Below are 21,400 nucleotides of genomic sequence, written 5' to 3'. Positions count from 1 at the left end.
AATTACACAACCCACGTATTCATCACAAATTCCAGCATCCGGGGGCCAGGCTCTGCAGGTGGGTGCCGTCATCAGAGCCACCATGGAAGCCTGGGCTGAGAAAGAGAAACACGGGGTCTGTGATCAGGCTCCCGGGAGGCGGATCCTGTCCACCTGAGGAGCTGACTTCTTCACTGGCAAACAGGTTCAGACATGCGTGCGCCTTCGCTGGCCGTTTCACTGACATGGCTGCCAACACCAACATGCTACCTGATGAGCCTCCAGCCAGCATCCCGACAGCTCCAACAGGGTCACTGGGGCTGGACCAGCTGCCCCAAGGGGCCTGGGACCCTGCTGTCAGATACACCAGCTGCCACTCTGCCGAGCCAGGACATTCGTGTGATGCAGCCAGGAAAAGGGACTCTCTGGGGCCATGGGTATAGCCATCTGCACACACCCAGGCAGGGCTCCCCAAACCCGCCTGCATCGAGAGCTCCAACGGAGGGGCAGGGGGAGACCGAGCCTGGAGGTCACCTGCCCTCAGGGCGGGGAGAGCCATCACCTCTCCCGTCTGAAGAAGAATGGCCCTCCATAGAGGGCGTCCTGGCGAGCAGGTCCCTCTGAGCACTCTCCACCTATGGACTCACGTACTCTTCACCGGAGCCCTGGGCGGGGCGGGGGGGTGGTGGCGTGATTATGACCCCCCAACTTCCAGGCAGGCAAGCTGAGGCCCAGAGTGGGTGGTGAGTCGCCCAGCCACGTGGAAGGGGCAGCAGAGCTGGGCTGGACCCCAGGCGGTCCAGCACTCTTCACCGCTAAGCACTGACCAGTGACCTTCAGACGCGAAGGTAGGGTCTTCCTATTGGCCGGAAAACGTGAAGAGTTCCTTCCAGGGTGGGTCACTCCTGCTTGCCCTCCAGCCAACTAGTGGCTGGAAAGGACAGCTAAGGAGGACACCAGCAGTGACCCTGAGCGACTGACCAGGGACCCCCGAGGAAAAGAAAGGGCTGGCGGAGGCAGGAAGATTCTAGATGCCTCGAGAGCAAGGCCGTGGGTGCTTCGTTACTGAGAGGCCCTCCTTCTCCACTGCGGCCCCCGTCCGAGGGCCTTCTCAAAGGCTGTCCTTTCCTTATCCTCCTCTCTGACTCCCTAACTCACTGGACATGAATTCTCTTAAGGTTTAGATTAGTCACAGGGGCGAGACGCAACACCCCGCTGTCTTGCTGGAAGCGTGGATGCTTGCAATCTTTGAAGAAAAAGACTAGAAAATACATTTGAACTGAAAGGGCACAGAACTAATATTGCTGAGGATGCTGGAATACAGTGCCTAACGATGCTTTAATCCCACCAGCAGAGAGGTCAGACGCAGAACCTGGACCAACAGCCGTGGGGCTTGGCCTCCCAGGCCCGCTGCACCTGCCCTGCTCGTGAGCGAGCCTTTGTCCTGCTGAGCGAGAAGATGCAGCTGAAAACTACATCTGAACCAGCCCGGGGGTCAACCCAGACACGGTGGAGAAGTCAGTGGGGTGAGACACGTTTACTGAAGGTGTATAGGTCCGTACACACCTGGACTTTGGTTGTCATTTAAAGAAGGAACGTGGGAAGAGCCCGAGACAAGAACGAGGAGCCTGGCTTCTTACTTCAGTCTAATCATGAGCTTGCTGTGTGATCTGGGGCCAATCTCAACCTCTCTGGGCACAGTGAGCAGCCACTGTGTAGGTCCTTTCTATGCTCACGTCCTATCCTTTATTGATATGACTGAGGAACTGCTGCTGCCTGATTCTGGAGCTAATAGCCACATGTGGCTATTTCAATTAAATTAAACTTACACAAAATTAAAAACTCAGTTCCTCAGTAGCACTAGCCGCATTTTAAGTGCTCAATAGCTGGTCATGATTTAAATTAATTAAAATGAAATAAAATTTAAAATTCCGCTTCACAATGGAATACTACTCAGCCATAAAAATGAATGAAATTTTGCCATTTGCAACAACATGGATGGACCTGGAGGGCATGATGCTAAGTGAAATAAGTCAGACGGAGAAACACTGTATGATATCACTTATATGTGGAACCTAAAAGTTACAACAAATGAGTGAATATAACTAAAAGGAAACATCGCAGATATAGAGAACAAACTAATGCTTACCAGCGGGGAGAGGGAAAAGGGACAGGAGCAAGAAAATGTAGGGGATTAAGAGGTACAAACTATTATGCATAAAATAAATAAGCTACAAGGATGTATTGTACAACACGGGAATACAGCCAATATTTTATAATAACTAACTGGAGTATAACCTTTAAAAATTGTGAATCACTACGTTGTACACCTGAAACGTATAATATTGTACATCAACTATACTTCAATTAAAAAATTGTTTTCATGAAGTCACTCCTTTGTCTTTTTATAGTCCAGAGGTCTTTTATTTATTTTATTTTATTTTTTTTGTGATACGCGGGCCTCTCACCATTGTGGCCTCTCCCATTGCGGAGCACAGGCTCCGGACGCGCAGGCTCAGTGGCCATGGCTCACGGGCCCAGACGCTCTGCAGCATGTGGGATCTTCCCGGACCGGGACACGAACCCGCGTCCCCTGCATCGGCAGGCAGACTCTCAACCACTGCGCCACCAGGGAAGCCCTCTTTTATTTTTTTTACACCTATCATGCCATGAATTCACAGGGAATGAGTTCCAGCAGCTCAGGCTCCTTTCCATTGGTTTCTGTTATACGAAGTATGTTTCTCTGGATGGAACAGGCTGGCGCTTCAGTTGAGCCCAAGTACCTTTCTCTTTGGCTTCCTTCTTTTTCTGATCATTTTCCTTCCCGAGTTTCAGGAAGCTATCTTGGCTCTTAGAGTGCTTAATATGCTCAATGTGGGCATTAATTGTCTTGGCAAGGATCATGCCCTTAACTTGTTTACGACAATGCCAACAGCATGCCAGGTCACACTGCAGACTCTTCCAGTCTTGCCATGGGAACACTGGGGGCGCATTCCACTTTGAACAGTGCCCATTCCCTTGATGTCTACAATATCACCTTTCTTGTAGATTCGCATGTATGTGGCCAAAGGAACAGCTCCATGTTTTCTAGGAGGCCTAGAGAACCTAAAGCAGGTGCCTCTCCTCTTTCCCTTTGTGTTGGTCATTTTGATGAATTACTGGAAGATGACGGTTCTGACTGAAAGGCTGAAGTCACTTCTTTAAAAGGAGGATTGAGTGCTAGGTAAGAGCCTACAAAAAAGCAATGAGAGAGCTGATGTGTCTGTTGTGTGTAACCAGGTCTAGGACGGGAAAGTATTTGTCAAAGATAACGGAAGGAAGGTGAGTTAAAATGCCACACTGCCACGCCAAGGTTAAGGTTAACGGTAGAACACTAGCACATTTCCCTTAAAAGCTGGGTATAAGACAAGGATGCCCAGTTTCGTTTCTATTTGTAATGAGGTGGATAGACCTAGAGTCTGTCATACAGAGTGAAGTAAGTCAGAAAGAGAAAGACAAATACCGTATGCTAACACATATATATGGAATTTAAAAAAATGTCATGAAGAACCTAGGGGTAAAACGGGAATAAAGACACAGACCTACTTGAGAATGGACTTGAGGATATGGGGAGGGGGAAGGGTAAGCTGTGACAAAGCGAAAGAGAGGCATGGACATATATACACTACCAAACGTAAGGTAGATAGATAGTGGGAAGCAGCCGCAGAGCACAGGGAGATCAGCTCGGTGCTTTGTGACCGCCTGGAGGGGTGGGATGGGGAGGGTGGGAGGGAGGGAGATGCATGAGGGAAGGGATGTGGGAACAGATGTATATGTATGACTGATTCACTTTGTTATAAAGCAGAAACTAATAAAAAAAAAAGACAAGGATGCCATATGCCAATGCTATGATCTACTGTCAAAGTGCCACGTGGGTTAGAGAATAAAACAGGTATTGTAAAGAAGATGGCAAAATCATCACTATTTGCAGACGATATGATTTAATACCTGCAAAATGCAGAAGAATGAACTGTAACATTATTAGAAACAGTAAGAGGCTTTAGTATGGCAGATGGTTACAACGTTAATATGTAGGAAACAATTTCCTTTATATGAAAGTAAAAGTAAGTATAATGGAAAAGAGAGCTCACATTTTAATACATTTCTTAAGCTTACATAAAAATATTTATACTGAAATATCTAAAACAAACTAAAATATATAGGCGATCTATGTGAAGAATATATATATATATGTACATGGCAAGTGTCAAACCTGTACAGATGGCATAAAAGATGGCTTAAGTAAGTAGAACAACATTATAAGAACATAATATTTAAAGATGTCAATTCCCCTGACGTAACTGTAAACCCGAAGCAATCTCACTCAAAATACCAACAGGTTTGGTTGGTGCATTTTGTTTTCCTTCTTTGTAGGGGGTAGAGGATACTTAGAAATGACAGAATGATTCTTAAAGTTTGCGAAGGAGATAAGGAAAGGAAACGGGCCAGGAAAATAAATTCTGAAAGAGAGAATGGGGTAGAATCAGCCCCATTGTAAATAATATGAAACTGGCTCAGAAATGGACAAAAAGATGAACAGAAGAGCCCTGATTCAAGAACACTTGACCATTTAGGTGGTATGTCAAATCTGCAGGATTTGGAACCTGCAAGTAACATGCAAAAAAGCAAATCAGAAACTGAATTTACTCCTTACACCAAAATATCCAGGGAATTAAAGGCAAACATCACAAATAAAAATGTAAAAGTACTAGAAGAAAACATATGCCTACACATCTTGGCCCAGGAAAGGACTCTCTAGGTATAAGAGCCCAGAACACAGGAAGGCAAAATTTCTACATCAGAACTACAAATAAAAAGGACAAAAATGTCTGTGGGATAAAAACACCATAGTCAAATGGCAAACTGGGAGAAACATTGGTAATATATGTGATTAAGTAACAATTTCCTTAATATACAACAAAACTCTGAAAAATTCACAAATACAGATGAAAACTTACCACAAAAATAGCAAGAGATATAAACAATCAATTTACAGGAAAACAACATAAACAGCAACAGATGACCAATATGAATAAAAGATGGTCAACCTTAAGCAAATTAAAACAAAGAGATACTATTTTTCACTTATCAAAGATTGCAGCAATGATTCCAAATGATTTATAACCCCCTGTATTGGCAAGAATGTGGGGAAAGAGGAGCTGTCATGCAGTGCAGGTGGTAATATAAATTGGTATAAACATTCAGGATAGCAAATTCACAGTATCTATCAAAATGCAAAAGAGCCATACCCTTGACTCAGATATTTCACTTCTAGAAATGTATCTTGCAAGCATTTTTACACAAGTAAACAAAGATATATGCAGAGTGGGCCCTCTGGATCCTCGGGTTCCACACCTGCAGATTCAACTAACAATGGATCAAAAACATTTGGAAGAAAAAAATTCCAGAAAGTTCTGAAAAGCAAAACTTGAATTTGCTGTTCTCCAGCAACTGTTTACAAAGCATTTACAGCTATTTACAGAGCATTTACATTGCATAGGTTATGTGCAAATATTATGTCATTTACTATAAGGGACTTGAGCATCTGCAGACTTTGGTATCCACAGGTCATGGAACTGGTCCCCTGTGGATACCTGGGGAGGCGTGTATAAGGATGGAATTGCTGGTTAAATTATGTTACATTCTTATAATGAAATGCCAGGCAGTCATCAAAAGAACAGACTCCATTGAGTCTGTTGGAAGATGTCCACAGTATTTTAAGAAGGCAAGTAGCAAAAGTGTATATGTAGTATCATATTTATAAATATATACACATGGCATATATAGAATATGCATGAAAGAGTACACATAAAACTTAGAGGTTATTTCTAAGAAACAGGTTGAGAGAAAAGGATGAGGAATTTTTAGTTAACACTTTAACAATCAAATATAAATTTTATAATGAATTACTCTTCAAAGCACACAGCAATCTAGACAAATGTAATATCCTGTAGTTGGTACTCAGCAAATAATACTCATTATGAGTTGTGATCTTCAGAAAGTTTTCTCCAGTGACATAATATGCCCTTAGCCCAGCACAGTGTAGACGTAATACAATGGTGGGTAACGTCTTGCTCAAGTTGGCATGTCATGGCTGTACTCTCTGGCTAGAAGGCTGGATAAGGGCCGAGTTATCCTGGACCAAAAGCACAGAGAAATGGCTCCAAGAACTATGATCCCAGATCACACCATGCTAAAGCCCCTTGATCCAATCTTCAGTCCCCACTGGGGCCACCCTATGATGTAACCATCTGGAATGTCTGACCTGGGGACAGACTGTGAGTGCCATGCTGCTTTGGGGATAAGACTGGAGTTTTTAAAGATTGGTTCATTTAATTAAAAGCACAGCAGGCCGCTGAGTGCTAAGCAGACAGCATGCATTTCATTCAGGAAGGTCACGTCTCCTGGTACAACGTAGTGGAAAACAGGGCAGCATTCAGAGATAAGAGGATCACAGGTTGATTTTGCCCTCTTAGGATGAGATTTGGCAAAGAATGACCAGCCTCCCTCTATCAAGGGTGCTAGAGGCTGGCTGGTAGATGGGATTTAGCAGATGGCAATGAATTTCTGAAAAGATCTGTGTATTCCCTAAAAGCCATTCTAAGAACAACATTCTAAGAGAAAATGGAAAGAGGGAAAGCAAAGAGAGAGAGAGAATACGGAGGCAGGGAGGGGAAAACCTCACCAGCAAACATGACATTTATTTCTCAATTACAGATTTTTTTTAAAAAATTGTGCTTGGGAAGCCTAGGATTTCTTACTGCCATAAACAATGATTTTATGCTTCAGAGAAACTTCATGTAAAAACCATTATCTTATTGAGATTTATTTTTATTTTTTTTTAATTTGTTTATTTTATTTATTCTTGGCTGCTTTGGGTCTTCATTGCTGCGCACGGGCTTTCTCTAGTTGGGGCGAGCGGGGGCTACTCTTTGTTGCGGCGTGTGGGCTTCTCACTGAGGTGGCTTCTCTTGTTGCGGAGCACGGGCTCTAGGCACATGGGCTAAGTAGTTGTGGCTCGCGGGCTCAGTAGTTGTGGCGCACGGGCTTAGTTGCTCCGTGGCATGTGGGATTTTCCTGGACCAGGGCTCAAACCCGTGTCCCCTGCATTGGCAGGCAGTTCTTAACCACTGCGCCACAGGGAAGCTCAGATTTATTTTTAAAGGGTTTAGGTTTTTAATTTGTTTTCAACTTTGTAGCAACGCTCATTCATGTTAAAACATGATTTTCTAAGCATTACAGGTGATAACAAGCCATGCTAGTCTTCTGGTAGAATACAGCTCTAAATGCATTCTAAATGTTCAGCAACATCTCAGCCTGTTAATTTCATACACACGTGTGTGCACACACATACACACACACACAGTCACTGCCATGATTTTAAAGCTGCCGAGCCTTCTGGCCTGAGATAATTTATGCAACTTCTGGAAGTGCCTAAAACTACTCCTGGGAAAATAAGGCTTAATATTGAATGAACTTAAAAGAGCAAGACTTTTATTTTTATGTTAGTGTTTTACATCCACTGCTGCACAAATATTTAAGTGCCTACTATGTGGCAGGCACTGTTCTAGGCACAGGATTATAGCAGTAATCAATACAGATACCGTAGGCCTTGCATTTTAATAATCATTTAAATAAAATTGTTAACAGTTACAAAACACTTACTACAAGCCTGCTATTATCCTTAGCCCTTTATTTATATGTTCTCTTTTCATCTTCACAACACCATGAGGTAGGTACTTTTATTACCCCATTTTACAAAGAGACTGAAACACAGAGAAGTTAAGTTACTTGCCCAAGGTCACACAGCTAGTTGTTGGCAGAGCTGGGATTTGAATTCAGACTGACTTGGTTCAGGGGTCCACCCTCCTAACTACTGCATCTTACTGCCTTTTTAACATGCACAACTCCAAAGAAAGGTAGGTATTTGTCCGCAAAGAAGGTGGGCACTCACAGGTAATATGTGCATACTCTCTTATACATTTTCACTCTCAGCTAAGCCATAAAAATAAGATAAGTAGCAAGCAAGAAGAAAACCTACAGGTAGGTGATCTTGCCCATGTAGTCCCTGTGCAGAGAAAACAAAGGAGGGAAAGAAAGGAAATGAAAAGGAAATGAACAAACAAAAATTAAATGGCTACTCAATATAAGATCTCTAGTCATATAGTCAATGACATTAAAACGAAGTCCTTGATAAAGACTAAATAAATCATTTCAGGGCATCTGCTGCCTTCAGCTTCTATCACAAACACTGTCCTGCTGTATTGAATGGTCACAGGCATCCTAGTAAGGTGAAGGACCACCCAGCCCTTGTTTTATGATATAAGATAAAGAATGTGCTGAGAATCTCAGCCATGGCCCAGCTGCTACTGCTTCATTCCAGGCCACGAAATGAAGCACAAGTCTCCATTCTGCCCTCTGCACAACTACCTCCCAATAAATAAGTCACCCCCTCAGCATACAACCTCTCTATCCCCATCCACCGCACCTGTGCCACCATCTCAGGCAGGCTCAGGGTGCTGAGGGCCAGGTCATTATCCTGAACACGTGGTAAATAACTGAAACGTGGAGGTTACAAAGTATCTGAAGATCCATTAATGGTATTTCCCAAATATATGTCAAGAAGATAACTGAATAACAGAGCACATTAGGGGCAAAGTGCCCCCTGAAAATTTATGAATCACTTCGAAAAAATACACAAATTCAGAACTGATTTTAAAAATGAAATCCAGGGCTTCCCTGGTGGCGCAGTGGTTGAGAATCCGCCTGCCAATGCAGGGGATACGGGTTCCTGCCCCGGTCTGGGAGGATCCCATATGCCGCGGAGCGGCTGGGCCCGTGAGCCATGGCCGCTGAGCCTGCGCGTCCGGAGCCTGTGCTCCGCAATGGGAGAGGCCACAACAGTGAGAGGCCCGCGTACCGCAAAAAAAAAAAAAAAAAAAAAAAAAATGAAATCCACGCTGGAAATGCTGTGTCAGGGTCAAACAGGTCGTTGAGTTTGCAAGATAGATCTTGGGCTGGGCTGTTCCGGAAAGAGAGATATAGATACAAACCCACCCTGATGTTGCCAAACGTTTGCAAGGGTCTCCAGGCCAGTTCATGAACTGTTTGTAATCCAGTGAGTTTTGCTGATGAGTGGTCTGTTTTCAGTAGTTTATAGACTGCTGACCCAGACCTGAGGGTTCTCCATCACCATCCAAGATCTGCAGCTTAGGCGCAGAAGTGGTTATGAGAGCAGAGCTGAGATCTACCCGAATTCCCCCAAATCCTGACTCCAGCCCAGAAGAATACTGTCACGACGTGGCTTGGGCAGTAGGTAATTCATCCGAGGACAGGGGTCCACCACACGGGGCTGACAACCTATGTACCAGCACAGCTTTGCCTTTTAAGAGTAATCTCCATAGCAACCTAAGAGCTGAAGACAGCTCAGAAAATTCCCCTTATCTCTGAAATGAGGTGTTTGTTTTGTTTCATCTGAGCGACCTCTCTCTTTCTCGTTTTTCCTTTCTCTCTTTCTTTCCCACACCTCTTGGCTTGTGGGATCTTAGTTCCCTGACGAGGGATTGAACCCGGGCCCCCGGCAGTGGAAGCACTGCCTCCTAACCACTGGCCTGCCAGGGAATTCCCTCTTAGTATTTCTTTATGCTGATGATTTGAGTCACGGTCCGAATAAGTCACAAAAAATCAGAGGACGGGGCAGAGAATGTCACAAATGTGCACTAGGCACAGTGAAAGAGGGTCACTCTTTGAGTCGAGCACAGCGTCCCTGTTTCCTGTTCTAACCAAAGGGGGTCCCATTGCCCAGCAGCAGGGAGAGTCCCCTCCCTTGGCTTTCTGCTGGGAGAATGGAAGAGAGGGGGTGTCTCTCCAGTTTAAAGTTCCAGCTACACACTTGTCATTATAATAGCTTCCTCTGCAGCACAAGGAGGTGACTTCTCCCTCCGAAAACGCACGCTCTGTCTTTGGTGCCTGAAATAAAGTCGAAGGCAACCACCAGACTCCATCGCAGAACTTATGTGAGGTGACCTCCCCCTGGTGGCAGGCGCTGGTGTTTGAACAGCCCCGGACTAGCTGTCGCACAGCCTCCTCTGCCCTTCCACCAGGAGGGACCATAGGTACCCTGCTCTTCAGCAGCCCCCTAATGGTGGCACGGGAGACAGTGCTGCCTGTTCTGGCTGCCGGGGCTCTAGCTGTCCTCCACGTTGCCTCTTGCTCCGGATTCTCTGCACGGGGTGGGAGGTGTGGCAGGCGAGGACATCATTTCACCGGAAATTAGATGAGCAGGGTAACCAGCGGGCCGGGAGAAAATTCTAGTTCTGCCAATATCTAGTGAGCTCCCCGGAGGAAATGCGACCACTGCTCGGAGATTCCTCCTTGGAGAAGTTGAAGGCTGGAGCCTGAGGTCCTCTCTGCCAATGGTTCAGTAGCTGCGCCCAGAGTCTGACGCCCAGCTGCCCTGGGGTTCTATGTGCTGATGAGTTTTGCAAAGGGAGCAGAAGCCTTCCACATCTATAAAATGAGCAAATATAGTATTTATCTTAGAAGGCTGAAAGAAAGATGAAATGATGTACAGAAGATATTTGGCAAACAGTATGTGCTAAGTAAACAGGGTGCTTCTCATGAATTGTTTTTCTTAAGTTTATTAATTAATTTTTGGCTGTGTTGGGTCTTCATTGCTGCGTGCGGGCTTTCTCTAGTTGTGGCGAGCGGCGGCTACTCTTCGTTGCGGTGTGCGGGCTTCTCATTGCGGTGGCTTCTCTTGCTGCAGAGCACGGGCTCTAGGCGCATGGACTTCAGTAGTTGTGGCGCGTGGGCTCAGTAGTTGTGCCTCCCGGGCTCTAGAGCGCAGGCTCAGTAGTTGTGGTGTACGAGCTTAGTTGCCCCACGGCATGTGGAGATCTTCCCCTACCAGGGCTCGAACCCATGTTCCCTGCACTGGCAGGTGGATTCTTTTTTTTTTTAAAGGAGATGTTGGGGGTAGGAGTTTTTTAAATTAATTTATTTATTTATTTTTGCTGTGTTGCGTCTTTGTTTCTGTGCGAGGGCTTTCTCTAGTTGTGGCAAGCGGGGGCCACTCTTCATCGCGGTGTGCGGGCCTCTATCGCGGCCTCTTGTTGCGGAGCACAGGCTCCAGACGCGCAGGCTCAGTAGTCATGGCTCACGGGCCTAGTTGCTCCGCGGCATGTGGGATCCTCCCAGACCAGGGCTCGAACCCGTGTCCCCTGCATTAGCAGGCAGATTCTCAACCACTGTGCCACCAGGGAAGTCCCTGAATTGTTTAATTACTAACTACGTATATAACTGATGACCCAAACTTAAGAGTGAAGGAGGGGACTACCAGTAACCTCCCCGGGACAACAGGCATGAACCAGATGGACAAACTAGGACATACTGTCACCATATCAATAAGAAATAGCTGTCCAGTGATTGGGAAAAGTTCCCAATAATGGAAAAACTTTAAAAAAAAAAGCTTCACTCAATTGTTCTGGCTTTGTGAGGTCATATATTTGGCAAACCCTCAGATGGCAACTGGACAGAATCCGCACTGGCGTCCGTTAGATGGTCTCTAACACAGGTTCCTCTCCGATCGGTGATATTTCCAAGACCAATTGCAGACACAAGTTTAAGTGACTGAAATTTACCTCCTCTCTCCCACAAACCAGCAGACAGGCCTCCCACGGACCAGTGCAGGATAAGGCATGAGAGTGGGGATGGAGGAAACCAGAATGTCACCCCCCAAATATGCCTCCCTGACATAAAAGGTATTTGGAGCTGAATGCAATTATGAAGCACATATGCAAGAAAGCTCTATCGTGTCCCTCTTTTCTGCTTATAGGTGGGATGTAAATGCCCCTTTTAATGGAGATGACTCCAGACTCTTACAGAGGAATCTGCAAACGCACCCATCAGTTTCCTCCCACGTATTTACTTCCCCACAGTGTGCTGCCTTGTGCAAGCCTGAAACTGCTTTCCTCCCTCCTGCCACTTCTCTATCAATTTATTCTTTGCTGAAGAGGCTGCATAAGCCAAGTTCTAAGCCTCCGCGTCATGATGAGGGTTCTCCCACCTGACATGTACTGCACGCATTAATGACTTCTGTTTTTCTCTTGTGATCCATCTTTTTGTTAAAGAGCTACAGCTGAAGACCTAGAATGGACAGAGGTTGTCTCCCCTGCAGGAAGGAGGCTGGGAAGCTGGATGGAAGAGAACTAGAGTCACCCTAGGAAAGATTCTCTCCTTGAGTCAGTTCCTACTGGGAAAGGTCTGTAGGGGAGCAAGCACTCCACTGATAGAAGAGCTGGAAGTGACCTCGCTGAGATGATCCGGGCTCAACCCGGTCACTTCACAGATGAAGCAGCTGAGGTCTGGGTGAATATCTTGCCCAAGGACGCATGGTTTGTTATGGATCTGTTAAGCTCTTTGGTTATATTTACATAACACACACAATTTAAAAAGTGTGTGTCCTCTCTGCTGGCCTGTGAGACTCACAAAGGGAGAGACGGTGTCTGTCATTCACCAAGGGCTGCGGCCCCCTCACACTGACGTCACCGTGACTGTGGGGTAGGAGTTACTGTCCTCCTTCTGCAATGGGGGAGACCAAGCCTGGGGAGGTTGACTGACTCACCTGGGGTCCCACAGCTGGCCTTGCAACCAGCACAGTGCTCAGAACACAGGAGGCCCTCAGAAATACTTGTTGAATGAACGAATGAATGAGTGAAGTGATGGAGCTAGGATTCAAATCCGGGTCTGCCTGACTCCAGCGCCCAGGCACTGCCTTCCGCTTGAATACGAGAATATCATCACGGCTGCCACTGATGTACAAAAAGCACTCAAATAGATCTGTTAAATATAAATAAGTGGCTTAGAAAATAATAGAGTTATAACTCATATGAACCTCGGTTTCCTGGGGATAAAAGCACTTTCTTCATAGAGATATCCTAGGGTTTAAATAAGATGTGAAAGATATGAAAAATTCATGTGTATTACTGCATACAAGATGATTCCAGCACAGGTTTTGTAGTTGGCTAAAACCAGGTTTGAATCATAGGGCCAGCACTTACTGGCCATGTGATCTGGGACAGGTTACTTGGCCTCCTCTGGCCTCAGTTTCCATGTCCACAGAATGGGAATAATAGTACCTATTTCATAGAGTACTTATAAAAAGATGAAATGATAAATATTACACATAAAGCACTTCACATTAATGAATAGAAACTATTTTATTATCTGTAAGGTAAAGCAGAAAAGTTAACAAAAATTATAAAGGTAATAAAGTAAAACAAGCTATTGTTATGTCCTATGGAAAAAATCCAAAATTAGCTTTCTGAATCAAATAACATTTTTGTCTTTTAATTCTGAATTCAGGCCAACCTCAAACACCTCTTCCTATGGTGTTAATTATGATTACACGTGGGAACTTCACATTGCACCTGCTGAAATTAGTAATGAAAGGAAAAGTACTGAAACTTCTCAACATAAAAAAGCTTTAGTTTCCTGAGCTCTTGGTTCAGAAGTGTAGTGGCTGACAGCTTTTGCTATGAACCTTGCTATAAACCTATCAATGAGGTATTTTATGTTAAGTAGTAGAGTCTAAAACTGTATTCTTTATAGAGCTGAAGCTAAAAAAGTCAGATGAGAAAATACCTTCATAAACATTTCTGAACATTGACTGCTCCAAGAAGTCAAAAAAGTTTACAAGGAAGAAAATGTACTAATAAATAGTAACGGTCGGTGGTCAGCAGCCTGTAAGGTGGGCTCAGCGATCCCCACTTACCAGGACTCACGTCCTGGTATAAGCCCCCCACCCCCCTGAGTGGGAGCTGCACTTACTGACTCACTTCTAATGAAGAGAATCCAGTAAAAGTGGTGGGATATCACTCTGAGATTATTAGGTCACAAGAAGACTGTGAACTGCATTCCATCTTGCATGCCCTTTCTCCCTTGCTCTGATGGAAGCCAGTGGCCAGGTTGTAAGCTGCCTTACAAAGAGGTCTGTGTGGCTATGAATTGAGGGGGGCCTCTAGTCAACAGCCACTGAGGAACTGGGGCTCTCAGTCCAACAACCCACCAGAAATGCAATCCTGCCAAAGACCACGTGAGTGAATCTAGGAGCAGACGCTCCTTCAGTTGAGCCGTCAGATGAGACCGCAGCTGGTACTTTATTGCAGATCTTGAGGCAGAGGCACCAAGATAAGCCGTCCCTGGATTCCTGACCCACAGACACTGTGAGATAATAAATGTTGATTGTTTTGAACTACTAAGTCTTGAGTTAGTTTGTTACGCAGCAGTAGATAATACACAACTTACATTACGTGTTTACTATGTCCTAGTCCCTGGGACAAGCATTTTATGTACATCATAAGGTGTTAGTACGACTGGCACCTCCGTTTTACAGGTAGGGAAGTGAAGGCACGGTAGGGTAAATAGCTTCCCCAGGGTCACACTGGTGTTACTGGTAAAGGTATGCTTCAGATTCATACCCTTAACTATCACGCTGCACTGCCTCTGCACGGACACACTTCAAAGGGGAATGTGAGCATATTAAACCCAATGAAATCTTTAGAGGTTAAAAATATAAACAAAAACACTCTACACCAACTGAATCAAATAAAGGATTTCTACAGTGACTGAAATCTACATAACATGAAGCCAACCCTTTCTTCCACGTCAAAGTTTGAATTAAGGGCGTTAATATTTTCCTGATGTTCAAGTTTGAAAATGTTTCTGTTCTGCCCAAGAAGGGTAGAAGAGCTATTTTTACTTCCTACGGCCATGGTATAGCCCATCACTGCTCAGAGAACAGAGCAGAGTCACTTACTGTTTCATTAGCTGTCAGCGTCCCCATGTTTGGAGAGTGATTCATATTTACAGAGGAACAAATTCTGTCACAGCTGAATTGTATTTCAAATGACCGGCATTCTCCCTCAGCCCTTGAAATGGGTCCTAACAACTGTGCACAGAAAATGCACACGGAGGAGTCCCTACCCCCAACACACACACTGATGCGTGCACAACTGCCATCACTGTAACAGGAGTGATGCATTCACAGAACAGGGTAAATAGGCCCCTCAGTGGCATGTATGCAAAAGAGGAGACTGTGCCATCTGATGACATTTTTAGAAAGGAAAGAATAGAGCCTGAAATATAAACACTGGAATCAAACAGCCTCTGCTTTAGCTATTCTATCACAAAGCCTATTTTTTTTCTTTTTCTTTTTTTGGCTCCCTTATGTAATTGTCTTGGGAGTTGCTGGCAATAACGTTGAAAGCTATTGCTACTGAAGAAGAAATGCTTTGAGCAATGGATGGTGCTGAAAAGGGGACCAAACCCTTGTTAGGGAGGGAAGTGGAGAGGAGAGATCAAAAGAACCTCATGGACGTTAAAAATATATATATACATATGTAGATAGACAGGTAGACAGATAGATAGATAGATAGATTTATTTAAGAGTCAGAAATTCTAAAATTAGGGAAATAGTGGATAACTTCTAAAGTAAACTTTGCACATATATAATATGCAGGGTTTTGTTTTTTTAAACTTACAACATTCTGAACTTTCCCAAATAAATGAAACCATACCATATTGGGTTTAACATCTCTCCACACTTGAGGAGGTTTCAGGGGACATTTTATGCTTAATTTACGTCTCAGAAACCACATGCCTGTGACACTAGGATGAAAAGTGAAAATGGCCTAGGAAGGCGGGGATGTTACACTGTAATAGAACCCCCAACTGTTACTATCCTGCTGGAATGTCACATTTTACAACACACTGTGATGGGAACAAGCATATCCACGGCCAAGCATATACAACCATACAGGCGGAAACTATGCATCTCAGCTGTGCCACCTTGGAGCTTCAAACATTTCAATCATCAAATTACTACTGAGTGATATCTTGTCTACGGAAATACAAGCTTTGGGAGGACGAGTCCGGGATCTCACGTCTGGTGGAGAGCAAGCAGCAGCAGGAGAGGATGTGTACAAAAGCCCCGAGGCAACCCCACATTCAGGTAGGTGTTCTTATCTCATGTGTCACCCGCCCAAAGGCTGGGCTCTCGCTTTCCAGCCACAAGGTCAAACGGCGCTTAGGAGAAGGGAGGCTCCTGACTAGAGGCCTGACTCCCATTTTGGACTAGAGGAAATCAAGGCACAGATCTGGCTGAAAGCGGAACCAATGATCAATTATTCAATCATCTTTTCATGATACAACAATGACTCTGGTCCGGCTAGACCCCTTCTGGCTAGACAATGGTCTGCAACCTTGGCTCCCAATCAGACTCACCTTGGGCAGCTTTCCAGGTGGTTCCCAGCCCCTGAGACTGGAATTGGTCTGCAGAGGCCTGGGCATGAGAGTTTCTCAGGGGTCTTCACTGATACAAAGAATTTAAGGACAGCCCTCAACCACCTTTCATGCCTTATCAGAATATTTCATGTTCTGAAAAGAAAGTCACGCCAGTATCATAACTCTTATGTGGACATTTGTTTTAAGAAAGGTGAGTCACAGGCAGAGCTGTCAACCAAATATACATTGATGTCTCAGACAACAGAAAAATGGCATTCGTTTCCATTACTCTGTGAACTTATATCTACTGCCTGGAAACTAACAATATTATTTGAGAACTCTAAATTTCTGGTGAGCTTGGTGACAACTGAAGGAACCTTTATTCCAGGGAACCAACGAACCACTGCCAACAATCCAAAGCACATGTAATTACCGGTTCAAAGCACTGCTTTGCTTTCTCAGTAAAAAGAAAAAAAGGTTCACAAAAAGTACAGTAATGGAATATGCTAAGCAAATATCTGTACAACAAAACATAATCTTATTTTAATAAAAGTTTTCATTCATTTGTAATGGTGTGAATCACTCTAATAATATTGCTTGAAATGAATGACGATACAGTTTCAGTTATTTTGGGGATAAACATTTAATGAACATATTAATTATAAATTATTTATAATAATTTGATGATCCAGCTAACAAAAACAAATTTTACATATCAAATCCAACTGTTATAGTTAGAAAACGGGCTTCCAATATAAATTCCCAAGTGAATTGGCAGTTCAGGTCAATTTCTTTCTTTACTTTAAAATTAAGGTTAGAGATTGATATGAACACACATAAAGAACACTGACATAGCCTTTTTCCTTCACACCATCTGCCACCATCTGGATGCTTGTGTTTCCCCCAAATTCATATATTGATGTCCTCACCCCCAAAGGTGATGGTATTAGCTGTTGGGAGGTGATTAGGGATCATGAGGATGAAGCCCTCATGATGGGATTAGTGCACTTATAAAAGAGACCCCACAGAGCCCTCTCATCCCTTCCACCATGGGAGGACACAGCGAGAAGTCTGCAACCCAGAAGACAACCCTCACCCAGCCATGCTGGCCACCAGAACTGTGAGAAATAAATTTCTATTGTTTATAAGCCACCCAATCTGTGGCACTTTGTTACAGTAGCCCTAACAGGTTAAGACACCATCACTCACCCAGATGGCCCTCCAACAGACTGGTTAAAGAGAGGATATGGCCACACCACCAGCACAGGGACTTTTGTTGGCAATGCAGTCAGTGGTCCGCTGACTCAAGGGTCAGATACCACTGACCTGAAGTAGAATCATGTTTTCATTACACCACCCAAAGGTGACACTCCAGCTTTAATAAGAATGGCCTTCAAAATAATAAGGCCATCAGACTGAAATCTCAGAAGCCACATCTTCCCACCTGGAGGAATGGTTTTAGCTAAATGAGAAATTTATCTTTCTATTGCAAGGCTTACCAACAGCCTCTGCAGGACCCTGCAGATGGGCAACCAAGGCACAGAGCTCCCCCTGCCCTCATTCTGAGGCTCCTGACCCCCGAATGGAGAGGACAGGCCCTGTCTCCCACATCTCCACCCTAGTCCAGACATCTTCACAGCTCCCCTGACAACCAAAGTCAAGAGCCTCCTAAGGGGCCTCTTTGCTTCCTCTCCTGACCACCCAACCTCCTTCCCCAGAAGACATTCTCCACCTGGCTTTGCAATTAGAACAGGATCCGAATCCCTCCCAGGGCCTCCAGGCTCCCGTGGAACCGTCCCCCGGCTGCGTCAACCTCGGCCACCACCACTGCCCTCACTGGGCCCTCTGCACACACTCCACCCCTGCACTGGAACTTCTGTATTCGCTATTCCCTCTGCCTGGACGCCGGCCACACAAAATCTACACGAGGAGCTTCTTCCTGTCAGCCAAGTCCAAGCTGTGCAGAGTGGCCTCTGGGGCCACTCAGTCTAAAGCGGCCGCATGCTGACCCTCTCCGCACGTCCTCTTTACCTGCACTGATCCCAGAGCCATTCTCTGCTCTCTCCACCCTTCTCTGGGCCCTGGAAGGCTGACCCACCTATGGATTGCACTGGTTGGACTCCCTGGCCTCCTGGCTGCCAGCTGGGCTCTGCCAACGAGATCAGAAAGCTGGGGCAAGCTGGGGTATTTCTTACCTGCAACTCGCGGCTTCAGCATCTCAATTCCATCCCTCCACGTCTGTAGCTCCTGCCAAGAGGCTCCTCTCCTAGGGTTCCAGCAATACGACTTCCTCCCAACACTCCCTCTGACTCCCTCAGTCCTGCCCCAATTAACCAGTTCTTGGTTACCATAGGGTCCCTGTTAGGCCCTGACTGATATCATAGGGCCCCTGTTAGGCACTACCCAGTCTCTCTCCTCTCCTTGGTCACTCCCGATCACATCATCCTGGGTATGTTCTGCATTGCACTGACCACCATCTGAAATCACCTTGTTCACTTACTTTTTTTGACTGTCTATCTCTTCCTCAACTGCTAGTACATAAGCAGGAAGCTCACTGTATTCACCACTCTATCCACTGGGCCTAAAACAGTACCTGGAACATAGTAAGCATTCGATAAACAGCAAAAGAATAAATGAATGAGTGAATGAATGAATGAATGCTAGCCCATTGTCCCTGCTCAAAACATCACCTTGTAAGCCTGTTCCTGATCATTTTATGTAAAACAGCAATCCCCCCTCCCCCCCATCTTCCAAGGCCAACTTTTTCCTATAGCACCAACACCTCCTGACAAATTTGATATGTATTTGTTTACTGTCTGTTTCCCCCAACAAAAATGCCAGCCCTGAAAGCAGGAATGCTATTTTATTTACTGCTGTGCCCTCAGAGCCTAGCACAGTGCCCGGCTCACAGCAGAATCTCCACACATATTTGTTAAAATGAAGAGCTACCAAAGCGGGCAACATTTCAGACAAAGCAATTTCAGGATGGTCCCCAACACTGGGAAGACCGTAAAACTATGAATTGCTAGGCAAACAAGCAGCATCGTACATGATCTGATCTTGTTCCTTTGGCATGAGAGCCTAGGACCCTTAAGAAAGAGACCTGATATGCTGTTAGACCTTAGCCTCAAGAAGAGAAAAGGTTGGAAAGTAAAATGAGTGAGACCCTGTATTTGTGCCAACAGCTCCTTTAGAAAGCGCACATGGAGCCTTGTCTAAGCACACAGCCACTGTAAATCCTGAGAGTAGACGAGCCTATACATTATAAATAAATGGGTCTTAAGCACACCATTCTGTTCCACAGTGGTGTTCCTCTTGGCAGCCGCCCTGACTACAGTTCATTGACAGTATGCAGACTCAGATCCAAGCACCGAAAGCAGCACTTTCTTTGACAGCTGCTCTCCTAATGGGGCATCTCTCTCAAAGACAGGCTTTATTCTGCAACGCCTACGTTGTCCAAATTTTATTCTGCACACTAATTGCAGATTCCAAATAAACTCCTCCTCCCCATCACCCTTGGTTCCTCATACCTGCCCCCTCACCCTCCAACGTGTCTAAACCCTGGGGATGTGGAGGAAAAAAAAAAAATCCAACTCTCCCTGTACTGAGTGTCTCCTGTCACCCCTTCAGGGAGCAAGATTCCAGACTAAATATCCTAAAGGCCTAGAAAATGGGCCCCTTCCCCCCAACACCATTCCACCAAAACTGGCCAAGCGCAGGATAATGAGCAACCGCGGATTCTCACCCAAACATTGGCTTTCCTTCCAGGCGTGCAGATTGAGAATGCGAGACGCCGTCCTGTTTGTAACAGTGAGTCACGTCGCCGCTCAACGTCTGTCTCCTCCTCCCCATGAATGAGGCGACCCCCTCCTCAAAGGAGTAAGTGCCCGGCACGGTCCAAGCCCCAAGGTGACGATACGAGCTCCCCGGCCGCTCTGGGAGCTAATTCATCCTCCGACTGTCTCCTACTACGTCGCCCCCCCTCCCCACCCGAGTTAACACCCGGGGACAGGAGCGTCGCTAGGAGGGGGTTACTAGCCCAGGTGAAAGGCTAGCCCCTGGGCGCGCAGCGCGCGGCCCGGCAGGTGCTCGGGACCTGGGACCTCGCGGAGCGCGCCCCCACCCCAACCGGGACAGAGGGGACCGCGGCAGGGCGGCCGGGGACGTCGCCGCGTCCCCGGGGGTGGCCTCCCGCCCCGCCGGCGGCCCGGCTGGAGAGGCTGCCCCGGGCCGGCCGGACCTCAGCGCTGCCTCCTCCCGGCAACAAGTGTCCGCCCTCCGCCCGACGGCCGCCCCGCCCGGCCCTCACCCGGCACAGGCCGTCCACGAACACGCGCGGGTCCAGGTGGCAGGCGATGGTGGCGCTGGGCAGGTCCTGCAGGTCCACCTCCTCCATCTCGCAGTCGATGAAGCTCCAGTCGCCGCCGCCCTCGTCTGCCTCGGCAGCCCCCGAGAACGGCGCGAAGGGCCGCAGCGTCACCCCGGGCTGCGCTCGCGCCTCGGCCGCCGCCCCGAGCCGGGGCCCGGCCAAGCCGTCCTCCATCCCCGCGGCCGTGCGCCCCCACCGGCTGTGCCGGGCTCCCGCGGGATCCTCGCGCTCTCCCGTCAGCCGACTGGGCGGTTAACCTCCTCGGGCTTGCGTCGCAGCGGGCTGCGGTCACCACGGCTCCCGGAGACGCGGCCTCGGAGTGCCGGCCCCGCCCGCCGCCGTTCCGCTCCGCGCCCGGCCCGCCCGGCAACGGGGGCGGAGCTCCGGCGGATTTAGACGTGGGCCCTTTAAGGCCGGCCCACGTGGGTCATTTTCCCCCGCCGTCCGGAAGAGAAAGCGAATAGAAGAGCGGGATTCTTCTCACGTGATCCTTATTCTGCCGCCCTCAGCCTGAAGCCTCAGAGCGGCCATGTTGGTTAGGGGCAAAGGTCTCTTTAGCCAGTTCCGCTTTTCTGACATCCGATGCCAGCTGAAGGCGCCAGGCAGTGTCTCGGGCGCAGGGTTAATAGCTGGAGAATCAGCGCTTCTGTGGTTCCCATGAGTGACGTTTTTGAGGCACATAGGCCAACTTTGGGGGATTTAAACGAGACATAGTCCTGGCTATGGCCT

The 21,400-nt window shown here is 46.6% G+C and overlaps 1 protein-coding gene and 1 pseudogene across 1 annotated transcript in view; both read right to left on the bottom strand.

Annotated features, from left to right (window-relative positions):
* Positions 1 to 21,018, bottom strand: part of RCAN1 (regulator of calcineurin 1) — a 97,090-nt gene extending 76,072 nt beyond the window's left edge. Inside the window, exon 1 of the mRNA XM_060098515.1 lies at positions 20,612 to 21,018. Within this exon, the coding sequence (XP_059954498.1) occupies positions 20,612 to 20,845 (234 nt within the window). The 5' untranslated portion in view covers positions 20,846 to 21,018. The remainder of the gene's footprint in view (positions 1 to 20,611) is intronic.
* LOC132491432 (large ribosomal subunit protein eL21-like) lies at positions 2,642 to 3,169 on the bottom strand (annotated as a pseudogene).
* Positions 21,019 to 21,400: the final 382 nt, after the last annotated feature.

The sequence above is a fragment of the Mesoplodon densirostris genome, chromosome 5 (assembly GCF_025265405.1).
Source record: "Mesoplodon densirostris isolate mMesDen1 chromosome 5, mMesDen1 primary haplotype, whole genome shotgun sequence".
Lineage (NCBI taxonomy): Eukaryota > Metazoa > Chordata > Mammalia > Artiodactyla > Ziphiidae > Mesoplodon > Mesoplodon densirostris.
Note: the sequence above shows the minus strand (reverse complement) of the source record. Positions and strands in the feature narration are given on the sequence as shown.